The following is a 16177-nucleotide window of genomic DNA, read 5'->3' on the forward strand; positions in this document are numbered from 1 at the left end:
TCTGTTTTCTCTGGTAGAAAACAATAGTACGCTGGATGAGATACACTATACTCTTGATCAGTATCAAGTCTGGGTTCTTGAATAAGAACAAAGTCTGCTTTTTGCTCATAGCTAATTTATAAACAGAAATAAAGGCATGGATTTGTTCTATCCATATTATTTTAAATAAATTTGATTTTTATCGAGCTTTTAACATTTTTTTATTATTTTTCTGACATTACACAAATATTAGCAAGTATTTCTCTTTATTCAGAGTCAGATAACAGATTGAATCTATTATTCACAACTTTAACTGCTATCATATTCTACATATGTGTATCTCTTATCTTTGTTTGAACAGAGGTTCTTAATGACTTCTGTGATCTAATTTAATACTTCTGATAGATAATTGTAAGTAGAGTTTGAATGTGAGAAAATATCATTATTTATCATTACTGAATCAGAGAGCAGAATGTGAGATTGTGAGTGTGTAATATGATGCATTCAATGAGATTTAAAATTCATCATTTTAAATCTTTTCTTTTTTTTTAAAAGCTTTTTGAATCAGATTTTTGTTAATATAAACTTTCAGTGATGTTTTTTCATCAATCAAAGAATTCTTTTTCAATATTATACATTCTACTCTGCAAGCTTCTTCTAAGTGAGCAGTGATGTTGATCAATACAAGATCTTAAGAATGTGTTAATATGAATGAAATAAGATAATTTTAACACTGAAAAGACATATTAAATGAAGCAATGAATTTGAATAATGATTATATTGACAAGGAATTTTGAATTGACAGTGTTCATGCACAAAACAGGCCTCATAACCTGTGGAAGGTGTAAAGCTTGCTTGATTGAAGAATTGCTAACTATATGAGTAGTTATATGATGGGAGGCTTATTAATCTAAGACCTGCAGCAGGTCTGACAAGTAGTCAGTCATATAGAACTGTGAGTAGGAGGACTTGGGACAGTTTACCATGTCACAGAGCTTCCCCGCATACCCTTTTAACTATGTAAGTAAATAAGTAGATGGTTTTGATGGAGTGGCTAAATTCTTAATCCATTCAGGCTGCTGTATTGCTATCTTCAATTGTAATACTATATATCTTGCTGTGATCATCTGAAGATAGTATATATATGTAAGTCAGCCAGGCATCGGCGAGCCCTTAAACCGCAATACTGGTACTTACATTCCATTCCACTGGGAGCAGCTTTCCCGCTATAAAAGTTCGAAGGCCGCTGCGCTTCCGGGGAATTGCCAAACCGCGGAGGGCGGCTTGAAGCCAAGAAACTTAAAAGAAACAAAGGCCCTCATGCGATGATATTCATGTAAGAGTGTTAATTTTTGATCCTTTTTGGCCCCCCGACCACTTTAATCCCGTTGGAAGCAAGTTCTATTTTTAATGATGATCATTGCGTTTACATGGGCTATGCTCTTCTATTATATTTGAAAGCCTGTTCAACAATAGAGGTCAGACAGATTAGTAGGTATTTCTCATTGAATTGTAGTCGCTACGCAGCCTCTAGTTATTCCCTGCCAGGGCAAAGTTAACAGTGCGTAGTTGGCGGTGAGGAGCAGCATAGGAATCAGCAATCCATTCTCAATATATGTAAGTTTCCGAAATTTTCGTTCAATCCTCGTACGATTTTTGATTGGCTTCAAGAAATAAGCCTTTCGCTTTAATTTTGGTTATTAATTTTGCTATTCTTTTGTTGGGATGGATGGGGCTTACATCTGAACGGCGTTCAAATTTTCGGCCGGAAGACGGTCCATCTTCATTCAGTCATCCTTCTCTTTTCCGCTGTGTACTTCTTAACGTTATCCACACTGTGTATGTTTTCAAACCCTACCGGTATCGAGTGAGGGGCAAGAAGGCGAAAAAAAGGCCGGGCTCCGTTCAACTTTTCGCCCACCAAAATAGCTTCGGAGTACAGGAACCCAAGGGTAGATAAACCCTGAAAAATCCCTTGAAGAGAGCTGTTTTAGAGAGACCAGAATAGTGGTAATCCTGCACCTCTTCTCAGTTTTATTCCTCCGATAGTAGTTAGTTGACTAAAGACTATATATATACAGTTCTGCCCGCCCGATTTTTTTATATAGAAGGACCGCCATTGCCAAGCAAGCCTCAGCTGCTTAGTCAGTGCAAGGATCCATACCGGCAGGCCAATCAGAAGCGTCTTATCCATCCGCCGCAGCCAATCTGCATTTTGTTCAACACAGCCATTTCCAATTCAGAACATCCACCACCCAACCTGAAGAGAAGGAGGAGCGGAATCAGTTGCCCGTAGACGCAATCAAAGCACTCTCGGATTACGGCGTGGCATTTCCGCGTCAACCATAGCAAACCTGCTTACCACTCAGATTCCCGGAGACAAGGACCACAAGGATTTCAACCACCACAGCGATCATGGAGGCGTTGCTCAACCAGTCCCGCTCGCTATGCCCCTTTCTGCATAAGACTTCCCCCACGGCCCTCCGTGCCCTCTGTACCCCGGCTATTGCCAATGCCAGTCCTGGAGGAGGTGCCATCTCCAATCTGCAGGTCGTCGCGCGCAGATGCCCTGTCATGAGCAAGGCCCTTGCTGTCCAGAGCGCTCGCATTGCCTCCACCAGGGCATTCAGCACCTTTGCCAGTGGTGTCGCCGGCGTCACTAAAGACGCAAAGGCATTGCGTGTCGTTGCTGGAAAGAAGAGGTTCCATACTTCTACGAGCAAGAACACTAAGATTGATCCAGATGTTGTCAGGAAATACGAGAATGGTGAGTTTGCTTTGCGGTCATTTAGGGTTTCATTTCTTGCTTCTACGTGAATTTTACTTTGTTTTGGTCGTTTTCTTTTATATTTGCTCAGGCTACTAATACGTTTGGAAACTTAGTTCACCCGGCACTTTCTAAGGTTCACGGCGGGAAGCCTGCTTTGGCACATGAAATGGCAGCTTTCCCGGGTCCTAAGCCGCAGGCTCCTGCGTCAGAGAAATTTGATTATGAGGACTTCTACAACAGCGAGTTGGAAAAGAAACACAAGGATAAATCCTACCGATATTTCAACAATATCAATCGTCTTGCTAGCAATTTCCCTCGTGCGCACATGTCCACTCCAGAGGAACAGGTGACCGTCTGGTGCGCCAATGACTACCTCGGCATGGGACGGAATCCCAAGGTTCTTCGAACTATGCATGAAACGCTTGATAACTATGGTGCTGGCGCCGGGGGCACACGTAACATCTCAGGCCACAATCAACATGCTGTTAGGTTGGAGGAGACTCTTGCCAAATTGCATGGCAAAGAGAGTGCTCTGGTGTTCAGTTCTTGCTACGTCGCCAACGATGCCACTCTGGCCACTCTAGGAAGTAAACTTCCAGATTGTGTGATATTGTCCGACAGTTTGAATCATGCGTCGATGATTCAGGGAATACGCCACTCTGGCGCGAGGAAGATGGTCTTCAAGCACAATGATTTAGAAGACCTGGAACAGAAACTTGCGTCTTTGCCACTTTCTATTCCCAAGATAATCGCCTTCGAGTCGGTTTACAGTATGTGTGGATCCATTGCTCCGATCAAAGAAATCTGTGACCTAGCAGATAAATATGGCGCGATCACTTTCCTCGATGAAGTCCATGCTGTCGGCATGTATGGACCCCACGGGGCCGGTGTTGCGGAGCATCTTGATTTTGAAACCTACGCCTCATTGGATACGGGCAACCCCAAGAGTACCGCGGGAACGATCATGGACCGAATTGACATTATAACGGGCACACTCGGGAAAGCGTACGGCTGCGTTGGTGGTTACATCGCTGGGTCCGCCTCCTTCGTCGACACCATCCGATCCCTTGCCCCAGGGTTCATATTCACAACGTCCCTCCCCCCTGCAACCATGGCCGGCGCCACGACTTCCATTAAATACCAGTTTTCGTATGGCCGCGACCGCACCCTCCAACAACTGCACACCCGCGCCGTCAAAGCTGAATTGAACGCGAAGGACATCCCCGTCATCCCAAATCCATCACACATCGTCCCAATCCTCGTTGGAGATGCCGAGGTGGCAAAACAAGCGTCCGACATGCTCCTCAAAGACTATGGAGTCTATGTTCAGGCCATCAACTACCCCACCGTCCCTAGAGGCGAGGAGCGACTGCGCGTCACCCCGACACCAGGCCATGTCAAACCGTACCGTGACCATCTGGTCCAAGCTTTGCAGGGAGTCTGGGAACGCCTTGGCATCCGTAAGACGAGCGATTGGAAAGCGGCCGGTGGCTTTTTGGGCGTTGGGGTTGACGACGATGCGAAGAACCTCCCGCTCTGGAGCGATGCCCAGCTTGGGCTGCGTGAGGGAGAGGACCTCGAGAACGCACTGGAGCGCGAGTTGGTGGCTGAGGCGTTGCACAAACAGCAGATGATGCTGGATCTGCAGCAAGATGATTTGATGGCGCATGCTCATTTGAACGAATCAGTTCATGCCGTTCCTATCGGCGTCGCTGCGTAAACCAAGCGCGGATTCAAAAGCCGGACGGTTCTTCTCCTGCGCCCACAACGTGGGCCTCCTTTCGCTAGTGGTTTTCGTCTTAGTTTTTGTAGTCCTGACTTAGTGGAGGTCTATCATTCGTTCCTTCAATGTAGTGCTTGCCCGCCTCAATGACACTTGGTTTTGTGACTTCTGTGGTTCGAACGAATGTCGAGGATAAATATATATATATATATATATATATATAAACGCTCATTTATTTTGGTGGATTATCCAGCTTTTGTGTATCTTTTCTGGCCATCTTAGCTATTTCCGCTTTACACCAACTCGCCTTTTTGGTTTTCGGAGGGGATCTTACGTATTTATTCACGGGTAATTTATATGATTCCCTCCAGCTTGCTGTGGTGATTTTTTGTCCAGTGTTTGCTTGGATGGGTTAAGCTTATTCTACCCGCCTCTTTGGTGCTTTGATGTACACCATATCTGTTGATTTTTTATTTTTAATTTTTTTAATTTTTTGGGTGATATAAATAAATATATAGCTGGTCAAGCACGTAACAGGTTGGGCCACTTCCCAATGGAATTAGCCTTTTCGATTCAGTTAAAAAAAAAACCACAACCTTTTAACCTCTCCCACAGCTATGAGGTTCTCATCGGTGGATGGGGTTATATTTAGATGCGGGTTTTCCATAATCTTTTGAGAAACAAGCAGGCAGGCAAGCAGGCACTATACAATTTTCGCCCTTCCCACCACCGACCTTGTTCGTATATTTAAACTAAAACTGAAATAAGGAGTTGAGAAATAATTGCAGTTCCGTCCAAAACCCCTTAGAAAATTTCCACCCCCCCCCTCCCCCAACGCCTCTTATTATTACTATTATTACTATTATTATTACCTCCTCCCTCCCCTACTAACTTTCGGAAACTCCACCGGGACCCGCAACTTCGCAATCCGCCTTGCCCCTGCTTCAACCTTGCTCCTAACCCCCCATTTCGCAAACTCGCTCTCTCTAGGCTTTCCCACCTTGCACCCCAACTCCCTGAAGTACTGCTGGATGGTATGGAACTCGAGACCCAGGTCATCGCGCAGGTCCGCAGGGTCCGTTGCAAGCTCGTTGTGCGAAAAGCCCGCCTCGGGCGGGATATGCAGGGACAGCGCACAGATGGTGGTGTGCAAGAAGGTGACGTCTGTTTTGGAGAGGAAGTAGCGTTGCGGGACGAATTTGCGGCGGAGGGCTTCGAGGAAGGAGTCTGGGAGGAGAGGGGATGGGTTGCTCGTCGATGTCATTGCCGTTGCCGTGGCCGTGGCCGTGGCTGTTGTCGCTGTCGCTGTCGCTGTCGCTGTCCTCCCGGGCTGTGTGTAGGAGGAAGAGGAGAGGATGCGCCGCAGGTCCTCGCGGGGCGGCAGCTTCTTGCTCCCCGCTGCCATTGCTGACGATGCTCCTCCACCGCGACTGGGTTTCAGAGACCGCGACAGCTGGATGAGAACCATGATATAGCGTAGCAATTGCAGCTGCGTCGCATCGCCCGACCGCACGACGTGGTCGACCCTGTGCGCCACGAAGCGGGAGCTTGAAAGCACCGGTTCCCCCGCAGCAATGGACGTCTGCCACTCCTTGACGGGCATGGTGCGCAGGGTCGACAGGCCGTTGGGAACCAGGGTTTCGATCGCGTAGACCTGCGACGGGTGCGTGGCGGCTAGGTTTGGTTGGGGAAGTGGCTTTGCAGCTTGGATTTCGGCCTGGGCGGTCTTCTGTGGGGAGCCGCCGGAAGCGGTTGGGTGGTCCTTAGGGATTGAGGAAAGAAGGGCATTCTCTGCGGCGCTGGGGCTGAGGCCGGCTGGGGCGTTGGAGAGGAGGGCGTTCTCTGCGACGGATATGATGGCTTTGCGGGATTGTTTGGTGCCGAAAGCTTCAGTGAGGGCGGTGCGTTTTGCCCAGTTGGATTGCTAACCGGTTATTTTCAAGTTAGCGATAGGTGGATATCTTCTTCTTCTTCTTCTTTTTCTTTCGTTGAGGGGATACAGCAATATGTATAAGGGGGAAATATACCATAGCAAGATCCCCATCACTTCCCTCATCGTTAGTAGGCTTCCTGGGCACACGTCTCACACAACTGCGAACCGTCATCTTCCTCGCCTCCATGAGCTCCAGGGTGCGGGCGTCCGAGTCATAGACGGCCACGTAGTGATTCCAGAGCGTATCCAGCTCATTCTCACCCTCTTTGCCGATGAAGTCTATCCTTGGATGCGCGGATGACTGCAGGAGGAATTCGGAAGTGGAGAGGGTTGTGTTTGCGGCTGCATTTTGCTTTGAAGCGGAGGGTCGATTTTGATGGCGCGGTTTTGAATATGCAGTTAGGGGGATAGAGTTTGGAAGGTTGATACCCGGCGTAGATGCTAGATATGTATCGAGGAGGCAGTGGGAAGTGTTTTGTTAGCTCTTGTTTTTTTTTTCTCTCTCATTTTGCTAGTTTTCTATTTTCTTGTCTTCATGGATGGAAATGAAGGTGGAAGGACTCTCGGCAATCCTCGCAAAACAGGAGAAAATGAATATATATGTATGTATGTATATCTAACCTATGATAGGAACCAGCCCATTCGTATTTTGCACAAATTGAACCTTGACAGCTGGCGCAACAGGCGCAAGAGCAGGTTTCTTGCTGGGTCGATCGGGCTTTTCAGAAGTTCGTTTTCGCTTCTTCTCCGCTGTGAGTTCGACTCCCATCGTTGTTTGGTGGGTTAGTCGGCTTAGTGGTTTCTTTTGTAAATTCCCTAGAGGCAATGTTCAAAATGGGGTAATTGAATGGGACTTGGAATTGGGTTTCTTGAGGAATGTAGAATGTTTGGGGTGGTTTGATGTCTGTGGTAGAGAAAAAGAATTAAAAAAAAAAATCCGCCGCTAACTTTATCGTGCAAACTACCTAGGGCTGGGAGACTGTTCAACATAGCCAACAAAGCAGTCAGTCATTTGAATTTTCATCAACAATTCTGCGGAATCTGAATGGAAGAGTCACAGGAGAGTTCAAGCATTACTATGGGGGACAAACTGAATTCATTTATTCAGGCCATTTCCCGTCAACTTCCACGAGCAGATTTTCTACCTTGAAGAAAATGTAATGATTATGGAGAAAGAGAATGGTTTAAGGCGGCCAAAAGCAATTACAATGGAAGAGGTAACGAGAAGAAGGAAAACCAATAGGCTTGTATTTTCAAGTAAGCCCCAACAGCTCCGTAATTCCTATATGAATGCAATCTTGCCCTCTTTCCTGTTACCCCTCCAGCTGCTCTCCATTTGCAGGGACAAATTGCAAGGGGAATATAAAGAGAGCATAAAAACAAAAAACATTCAGGAACGGGAAGAATTGACCAGCGCTCTGCCATCCACACAAAAACCAGACTCTCGATCAAGACGTGAAAAAAAGGTAGCGTATGAAGTTTCTTCGTTTACACATTTTCTTCCCTTTCCCAACCATTCATTTCCCGCGGCCGAGCATTTAAGAAAAATAAAAAGAGGCGTTCAAAGAAAACAATAAACTCATGGCGCAAATTCCTTTTCCCCGTCGTAACTTTTCGTTAACTTAATGAAGAAATATAAGGCGGCGCTCAGAACGGTTGACATGCTGAAAAACAAGAGGGATCTGAGCTTGAGACGGAAACAAAGGGTAAGGGAACGGGGGTTCATCGAGTTCGTCTTTTTGCGGTCGTTACGTTGAGTTCAAGTTTATGCTTTTCTTGTCTTTGTTTTCTTTTCTTTTTTCTTTTTTTTTTTTTCATGGCGAGTGTACAATCGGTGAAGTTTCACTCTCAGCCCGAGAGGATCGTGTTTTCATGCATGAATAGAGAGAAACTGATACGGAGTGGTCGGGTTGTTTACTTGCTGTAATGGGCGTAGTCTCCAAGTCAGCATACATGTTTTCCTTCGAGGAAAGCAAGTTGTTCCAGAATACAAGCACGAACCTTCTAGCCCGGACCTTTCTGCGCTTACGCTTCAGCCGTCGAACGCGCTTCTTTCTCCACTTGGCTCTCATCTTCGCAGAGTTTTAACTGTTGTGGTTGTTGGTGTGGTTAGTAATTGCATACTTGATTATGTTGCTGTGTTCCGCGTCAACGGATGCAAGGTGCATGCAAAGACTGAGGAATCTGTCCTCAAGTATAGAGTATATATATGTGGCTATGCCTCTATACCGGATGGGCAGCGGGAGGGAATGGGAACTTACACTTCTTTGACGATGAGGGGGACAGTTGCTGGGAGGAAGGAGAGAAGTTGGACCTCAGGACGAGGAGATTTGCTTTGTAGTGTGCGCGGCTGACTCAGCGACCTTGACGCTAAGGGCTGAGTGGCTGCCCAAGCGAGAAGTGCAAGTGGTTACGTAAGTTGAATATGGGCATGGTCTGATGGGGAACTGCCTTTATGCAGAAAAAATGACTATCGCAGTACGAGGTATAATAATGCAATTGAATGATATATTTATAAAGAGCTTAGTAGGTAAATAAAGTATCATGGGATTGAACGATGGTCTACGCACTCGGGACGCGATATATGCAAAAGGATCAAAACAATAACAAACACAAGAGACAAGAATCAAACGCCAAAGAGCCCTGGGCAAAAAGAGAATATAAGCAAAAGGCGTCAGTAAAATCCATCAATCAAGCGGCGGCAGCAACAGTAGCAGCGGCGGAGTCGGCTGCGATAGGCCCAGTCTGGACGCCAATGGTAGTCTGTACTCCAACTCGTTCTTTGCCCAACAGATCAGCAAGCAGAGAGCTGGGGCGGCTGTCTCGTTGAGGTTGGAACATAGCTTGGGTGGTTTTGTATTTTTGCACGCTCTCCAGGTAGATATCAAAAAGATACGAAGAATCGAGCGGGCCACCCTTTGCCTCCGGATGGAATTGGGTACTGAAAATAGGTCGGGTCTTGTGGATAAGGCCTGTAAAGCAAGAAATTAATAAATAAAACATAGACGATTAGTTGGAATAGAAATAATATATTGACAAACCTTCGTTGCTAGAGTCGTTCAGGTTGATGAAGTAAGGCTTCCAGTCGCTTGGAAGCGTAGAAGCATCCACGGCATATCCGTGATTCTGACTGGTAATATGGCAGCGACCTGTCGTCAAATCCAGAGCTGGGATATTGTGCGCGCGGTTGCCATACTTCAGCTTGATGGTCCGAGCGCCAGACGCCAGGGCAAGAAGCTGATGGCCAAGGCAGATCCCCATTATTGGTACCTGGGACGTCTCCATCAGCTTGCGGAGGTTGAAGACGGTATCATGACAGTGGGTTGGGTCACCAGGTCCATTGGAGATGAACACTCCGTCGAAGTGGTGAGCGACTTTGTGGATGGGATAGTCGTAAGGGAAGACAGTGATGCTGGCACCCCGGTTGACGAGACTTCGCAGGATATTCTCCTTCACGCCGCAGTCGATAACAGCAACGTGTGCAGTACTGTTGCCAGGGCTGACATGGAAGGGAGCCTTGGTGCTGACCTTTTGCACCAAGTTGATTTGCTCCGGGTCAACAAAGGCCTCGTCCTGATCAGCGTCGTATTCCTCGCCAATTGTGATTCGGGCTAGGGAAGAACCCTGTTCTCGAAGATAAGTGACAATTTCGCGAGTGTCAACTCCAGAAATTGCGGGGACACCTTCCCTAGCACACCATTCACCGAGGCTCTCAACAGCCGTCCAGTGGCTGTAGCGCTCGGCAACATCAGCAACGACAACACCAACAGCCTGGAGACTCGGGGATTCGAAATATTTAAGAAGGCCATTTTCATCTCGTTCAGCGGATGGCACACCGTAGTTACCAATCAAGGGTTGGGTGAAGACCAAAATCTGGCCACGATAAGAAGGGTCACTCAAGGACTCCGGGTATCCTACGAGAGAAGTGGTGAAGACAGCTTCGCCAGAGATGTTTGACTTGGCGCCAAATGACTTCCCGTGGAATACCGGACCATCTCTGATTGTGAAAGTCGCCCTGTCATGAGAGGATGGGCTGATTTTGGTAGAAGGGTTGGCGGTCTGGGACAAATCGGTTCGATTGACGGTAGCCATAAACCGCGCGTTAAAAGCCGGACCCCTCAAAGCAGCGGTAAGATGAGTCCCCACTGGGGCTGATTTGATAACTCGTGCAAACATTATTGTTGATTTTTCTATATTTTGTAACCCGCTGGCTCGTTTTATGACTCAATTTACCGAAGCTTTCCAGAGATGATCTTCAATGAGGATTGAGTTAGTACAGTTGTGCCAATGGGCTAATACGGTAAGTTTTAGCATATTGAGCGTACCAGATATGTAGTCCTAGATCAGGGAAAAGTCAGCCAGGGATCACAGTCAGGGATCGCAGCCATAAGGGAAACGTGCTGACAGGGAAAGCGATTCTTCCAATTCTAAATGAAATGCTTAACATTACCTGGGGAAGTAAAGATGGAAGGAATTACACGCATAAAGCGCTGCTGTGCCCGTCAAGCACTAATATATACTATGTGTGAAAGGTAATGGGATGCTTAGAAGAGTAGGGAAGGCATTGATAGAACTGGCTGTGTGTGGTGAGAAGTGGTTTGTTGAAGAAAACAAAGAATATGGGAGGGGAAGAGCAAAACGGAAAAAGTTTTCTGGCTCAAAGCGGTGAGAGACCAAAGCGTGGGCCAACCAGAGCGCGGCGAAAGGCCTGTATTGTCATTTCCGTACCGCCATTCCTCCTATTGACGTACCATCTGGTAATCCCAGTAATATTACCAAACGAATTCCTTTTTATCGATCGATCTGATAACAGACTTTCCTATCACTAACTCTGCACACTTCAAACTTGATACGTCAATCTCAGGGGAAGATTCACTGAACCTTCTCTACCACCTTCCGGCGCTTCTCAGATACATCGGAGGAGCACGGGATGTAATCCTGCCACAGGACTTTTCCCAGGAACACAGTCTTGTCCTGGCAAGTTGCGAAATACATCTTACCAGACCCCGCATCCGGATGGAGCATGCGCCCTATTATACCCAGAAAGCACGCGATGCCATGCCTGATCACTTATGGGCAACAAAGTGGAACAGTATACTACTTCTTCGTTACATCTCGCAATTACAGCTCTTTTCCTTCATCACCGATATACGCAATCCTTAGTCATTTAGATGGCTTGCTAAACCATATCCAGATCGAAGGGCCAAGTTGTCTTTCCTAAGGATTTGCTCGAATATGCAGCATTTTATGTTCTAACTTAGGAAAGTCTTTTTCTAAATTGATGTCGTCGATATATGTATCGGTATCAGCTAATATACCCCATGAATTTCGATTTTCACCTATGACAGAGAGGCATGTTGCTGTCTGCTGGCAATTGTAATATGGTACCATTGACTGCTCAAATTTCGCCATCGGGATTTATTCCGTCCCCTTGCAAAAACGTAGCTGGTAGAAAGGACTAGATATACCCGTGAACCAACACCAAAAATCCTCATTCATTCCAACCGGCACCATATTTTTCCTCTCAATTCTAATGGCATAAAATCGGAGACCATACATAAGCTATAATGTCACTGGTCATTTTTCGCATTGCACTAAAATATAGATCTAAATCGCGTTATTTTTTTTTTTTTTTTCTTTTACATACCACATGGGCCTTTGTTCCATCCAAGGCTTGCAGTCTTTCTCTTTGCAGCCAAATGTATCAATTTCGAATAGCAACCATGTGGCTGCTTACTTCTTTCATTTAATATATAAATATTTGTCGGAGAATTCCTCAGGGGAAGTTGGGCGACGACAGTGGGGAAGAGAGCCATCATGGTTTGTTAAGGGGTATGTGGCTGGTGGCTGGTTGGCTAGGAAGCTCGAGGAGATATGTAGACAGGTGGATTTGAGCATGAGCTCGGGTTGGCTTCTCTGTTTCTTTCTCCTGCATATGGAAAGGGATTCTTGTGTAGTATTATATATTATATGGAACCTGTTGAATATGCCTAGCTTTATTTTACTTTCTCATTGGTCGGCCGCTTTAGATTACTGCGCAACTCTCAGTTGGATTTTGCAAGCGTTGAGGTATCGGCAATTGTTGTATATATGCACGGTACAAAGAAAAGGCCCCTGAAAGCATGGTGATACAATGCTTAATATTCTCCCCCAAGATTTAGTTCTGCCTGAATACATTGTGTAGGGTAACTGCTTTCAAAGGATGAATGATACTAGTATCTAATGCACAAAGATTAGAATTGGGCAGGTTCCAAGCAGTCAAAATATGAAATTTCATTGACATCTATTTGTGGGGAAAAGAGAAACGTTAGACAAACGAGCAAAAATAAAACGGGATCAGTGTCTTACTCAACAATTGCGCGGCTGCTCTTCAATGCTCCATCAGACGGGCATTGCAATTCACGGATATATTCCCTTTGCTGTCCAGTGACAGGGTTCCTTGGACATGTAAGCAATCGGGGGAACTAGTGAGCGGAAAGCAGCGAAACGCGTTTAGTCTTCAAGGAGTGATGACGGATTTGTTCTGGTTTTCATTGACGAGCCACTTTCGCCGATGAGCAAATAGGAGAGCGGAGAGCCAAAAAATAGTCAAGTATTTCATCAAGTCTAGTGTTTGTAGAACTTTGTCAACTGCTTCAGGAACGAGGCCGATTTAAAGTTCCGGCCTAGCCCAAGTGGGGCTGCTAAGTAAGAATGCCAAGCGCAAGCCACCCAGCTTATTTTGACATCCACCGTTCGTCAACGTTGACTTGTGCCTGGGGTGAATGACCGTGGTGTAAATCTTTTGTATATCTTTTGTATATCTTTTGTATATCTTTTGAAAAGCCCTTTGCCGTGAGGCGGTTCATTCTTCATGACTCAGTAATATGAGATCGAGAGACGCTACTGGCCTTTTGAATTTTCTTTATTTGATTTCTCTCCAGGTGTTTCTTTCTTTTTGTTGCCTAGATCTTGATTGCTTGGTGCCTACATATCTAGTCTTGATAGAATCCAAGCAGTCACTGCCATCAAGCGTGGTAGTTTTATATCTTTCACTTGCTCCGATTTTGCCCCGCCACTTCATAGCTTTTTCTCGAGTGAAGTACGTGACAATGAATGTTTTATAAATACAAAACCGGCGAGTGATCTGAGGTTTTGTTTCGTATAATAAATATTGGGGCTAGATCCCTCTATCAATCGTTTTATCGATGATAGTATATCCATCGTGGAATATTTCCAAATTTCTCAATGAAGTCAGATGGGAATGGTTTTCTGTGTCTAGATATTATCCCATTCGCCCTTTCACAGAGCGCCAAACAGTTGACTTTAGATATCGATTATTCGATCCACAGCTTCTGATAAGCAAATCCCTGGTGGCGCTACTTGAAACCTATCTTGACTCCTACCTTAATGCATGTTTGCACGGATTTTCAAAGACAAACAACGCACATCTCTCCATTCTCTTGCTCCACGACGTTTCCGGGGATACCGTCACCTGTACCGTCCATTCACTCCAGCCCTTACGTCCCCCTCCCCTCTCCGATGTGAATAACACATCTACTGAGACCCAATGAACTTCATCGAAGAGAGTCTCGCTTAAGGCTAGCGTCGTCAGTGCCCCGGGCAAGGGATATAAAAACCCCTTTCCGCCCCGGGCCCCCTTTTTTCTTCTTCTCCTTTTCTCTCTTTTTCGCCCTGTGGACAGACTGCCTTCTGGCAACCTGCCTGGCTTTAGTTGCGCTAGGTACCTACATCGTAGGTAGCTAACGCAACAACCACTTTCTTAGCTTTCTAGTCTTCCTTTTCTTCATCTTCTAAGTAAGTACTTGTGACAAGTACTTACATTTTTTCTGTGTGTATCACATTTCATCCCATCCTCTCTCTTCTGGTTTATTCGCCTTGTTTCCTCACAAGGCAAATATCACATCATAAACCAGCTACCTGGTTTATGGTGCACATCACTTTCTTTTTGGTTTTCCCCTCTGGGGTTTTTCCACGTAGGGCTTCGGCACTACGAAAAAAGGATGCCCTCTCTTTTCTCCTCTCTCTTTTCTCCTCTCTCTTTTCTCCTCTCTCTTTTCCTCTCTCTTTTCCTCTCTCTTTTCCTCTCTCTTTCTTTTCTCTCTCCTTTTCTTTCTTTTCTCTCTCCTTTTCTCTCTCTTCTCTCTCCTTTTCTCTCTCATTTTTTTTTTTTTCCTATCATTCTCCTTTGCTTGTTGAAGGGAATGGAGAAGAAAAGAGTCGATGGTCTCGTGCACGCTTGTCTATGGCTAGTTAACTATGCAAATCATTACAATATTTTGCTTGACGCATTCAACCCCTGTTTTGTGTGCGATTTGAATCCGTTTTACCAATAAACTGAATACCATAGGACCCTTTCACCGTGGAACACTTTGTTTTGCCTTTCCCGATTCTGATAAGCCTACCCCATCCCTTAATTGCTTAATTATACAACAAAAGAAAGCGTGAGAAGTGAGAGGGGAAGAGAGGTTCTAAAAACACAACCCCTATTGTTTGCAGGCGAGGGCTTCATGTAAAGCGTTCTATAACAAATCAGAGTAAAAAGGCCAATAGGACGGCGGCGGCCAATGAAACGGACCCCTGGTTGCCAATAGAACATTTTTCGAAGTCATAAACAAAGTAAAAATAGAACGCTTTTTTTTTTTCTTTTCTTCTTCCTAAAACACAATTACACCGTGCTTTCCAAGGTATCGTCAAGAATTGCTTCACTTTTCTCCACAGACTCTTTCCGCACCCATTTCTTTTCTCACTGCTTCCATCGCTGTATCATCTCCGCTGCAGCCATATGGGACGTAATTTCGGGCTCAGAGTTGGCTGCAAACTTGATCACCGAAAGAAAACCACTCCCACAGCTCATATAATGGTAGGGGAGATATCCTTCGTCCCTCAAAGACATGGACTACTCCTTAAATCCTTATCAAAGAATTGGATATGTCAAAACATTCTTAGATTTCCAACCCACACTCTCATATGGTATGACCTCTGGAGATAATATTGAGTCAGTGAACGCAATAAAGAGGAGCAAATGGCAATGTCTGATGTATAATTCAACTATGGGGATGGCTTTCGGGCTTGTGCACGCCTGTACAAGCCATAATTCCACTTCATGACTTATGCAGCTTCATCGACGTCGACGATATCGGAATTCATGCTGACATTGACTACCTGATGCCGACCTGGCTTGCGGTTGCAACGACGACCTCTGCTCCTTGAAAGAACGGAGCAGCGAGTGAACTAGATTGACGGGGAACAGTTGTTTCGCTCCGTGTCATCGAGAAGGCAATTTTGCATACTTCTTGTTTGAAAGGGATTAAACGGAGCACCGCGGGTCATTCATGGACAACTGCAATATTTGGGATATAATAATTCAATTGCCCCTTTTGGATGTTTTTGTATCGGTTCTCTGGTTCCAGGAACTATGCCTGGCTTTGCCCTTCACGATGAAGGTGCCTTCGCGGAAGACACGTTCATAGAATTATCTAATATTTGCGCTCCCCGGTGGTGAGTTAGACCCACACGAATATCGTCCTTCGAATATTGTTTGTGTTTGATTGGTTTCTATTGCCTCAGTCTCCCTAATACTTGATATATGGACAGTTTTTCCTCCTGGGTGGCCCCTTCTTGTCGAGCAGTAATCCATCAACATACAGTACATACAGCAAGCCATATAACGACTTACCGAATCACAGAGTTCTTCCTGCAGGGGTGAAGTTAGCCTATGTCCTTATTGGAATACATAAGTTCCAGCAAAACTAAAGACCCTTTATGCGAA

The 16177-nt window shown here is 45.6% G+C and overlaps 3 protein-coding genes across 3 annotated transcripts; 1 reads left to right on the plus strand and 2 right to left on the minus strand.

Moving 5' to 3' along the window:
• Positions 1 to 2394: 2394 nt before the first annotated feature.
• On the plus strand, positions 2395 to 4469 carry HCAG_01937 (5-aminolevulinate synthase, mitochondrial precursor; the record flags this gene model as incomplete). The annotated part of the gene is made up of 2 exons (XM_001544840.1): positions 2395 to 2746; positions 2863 to 4469. 2 exons carry the CDS (start codon positions 2395 to 2397, stop codon positions 4467 to 4469), a joined length of 1959 nt encoding a protein of 652 aa, XP_001544890.1.
• Positions 4470 to 5340: 871 nt separating this feature from the next.
• HCAG_01938 (predicted protein) lies at positions 5341 to 7174 on the minus strand (the record flags this gene model as incomplete). The annotated part of the gene is made up of 3 exons (XM_001544841.1): positions 5341 to 6396; positions 6500 to 6846; positions 7027 to 7174. 3 exons carry the CDS (start codon positions 7172 to 7174, stop codon positions 5341 to 5343), a joined length of 1551 nt encoding a protein of 516 aa, XP_001544891.1.
• Positions 7175 to 9096: 1922 nt separating this feature from the next.
• HCAG_01939 (carbamoyl-phosphate synthase arginine-specific small chain, mitochondrial precursor) lies at positions 9097 to 10581 on the minus strand (the record flags this gene model as incomplete). The annotated part of the gene is made up of 2 exons (XM_001544842.1): positions 9097 to 9377; positions 9447 to 10581. The coding sequence occupies 2 exons, from the start codon at positions 10579 to 10581 to the stop codon at positions 9097 to 9099; spliced, it is 1416 nt and encodes a 471-aa protein (XP_001544892.1).
• Positions 10582 to 16177: the final 5596 nt, after the last annotated feature.

The sequence above is a fragment of the Histoplasma capsulatum genome, genomic scaffold, assembly GCF_000149585.1.
Source record: "Histoplasma capsulatum NAm1 scaffold_1 genomic scaffold, whole genome shotgun sequence".
In the NCBI taxonomy this organism is placed as follows: domain Eukaryota; kingdom Fungi; phylum Ascomycota; class Eurotiomycetes; order Onygenales; family Ajellomycetaceae; genus Histoplasma; species Histoplasma mississippiense.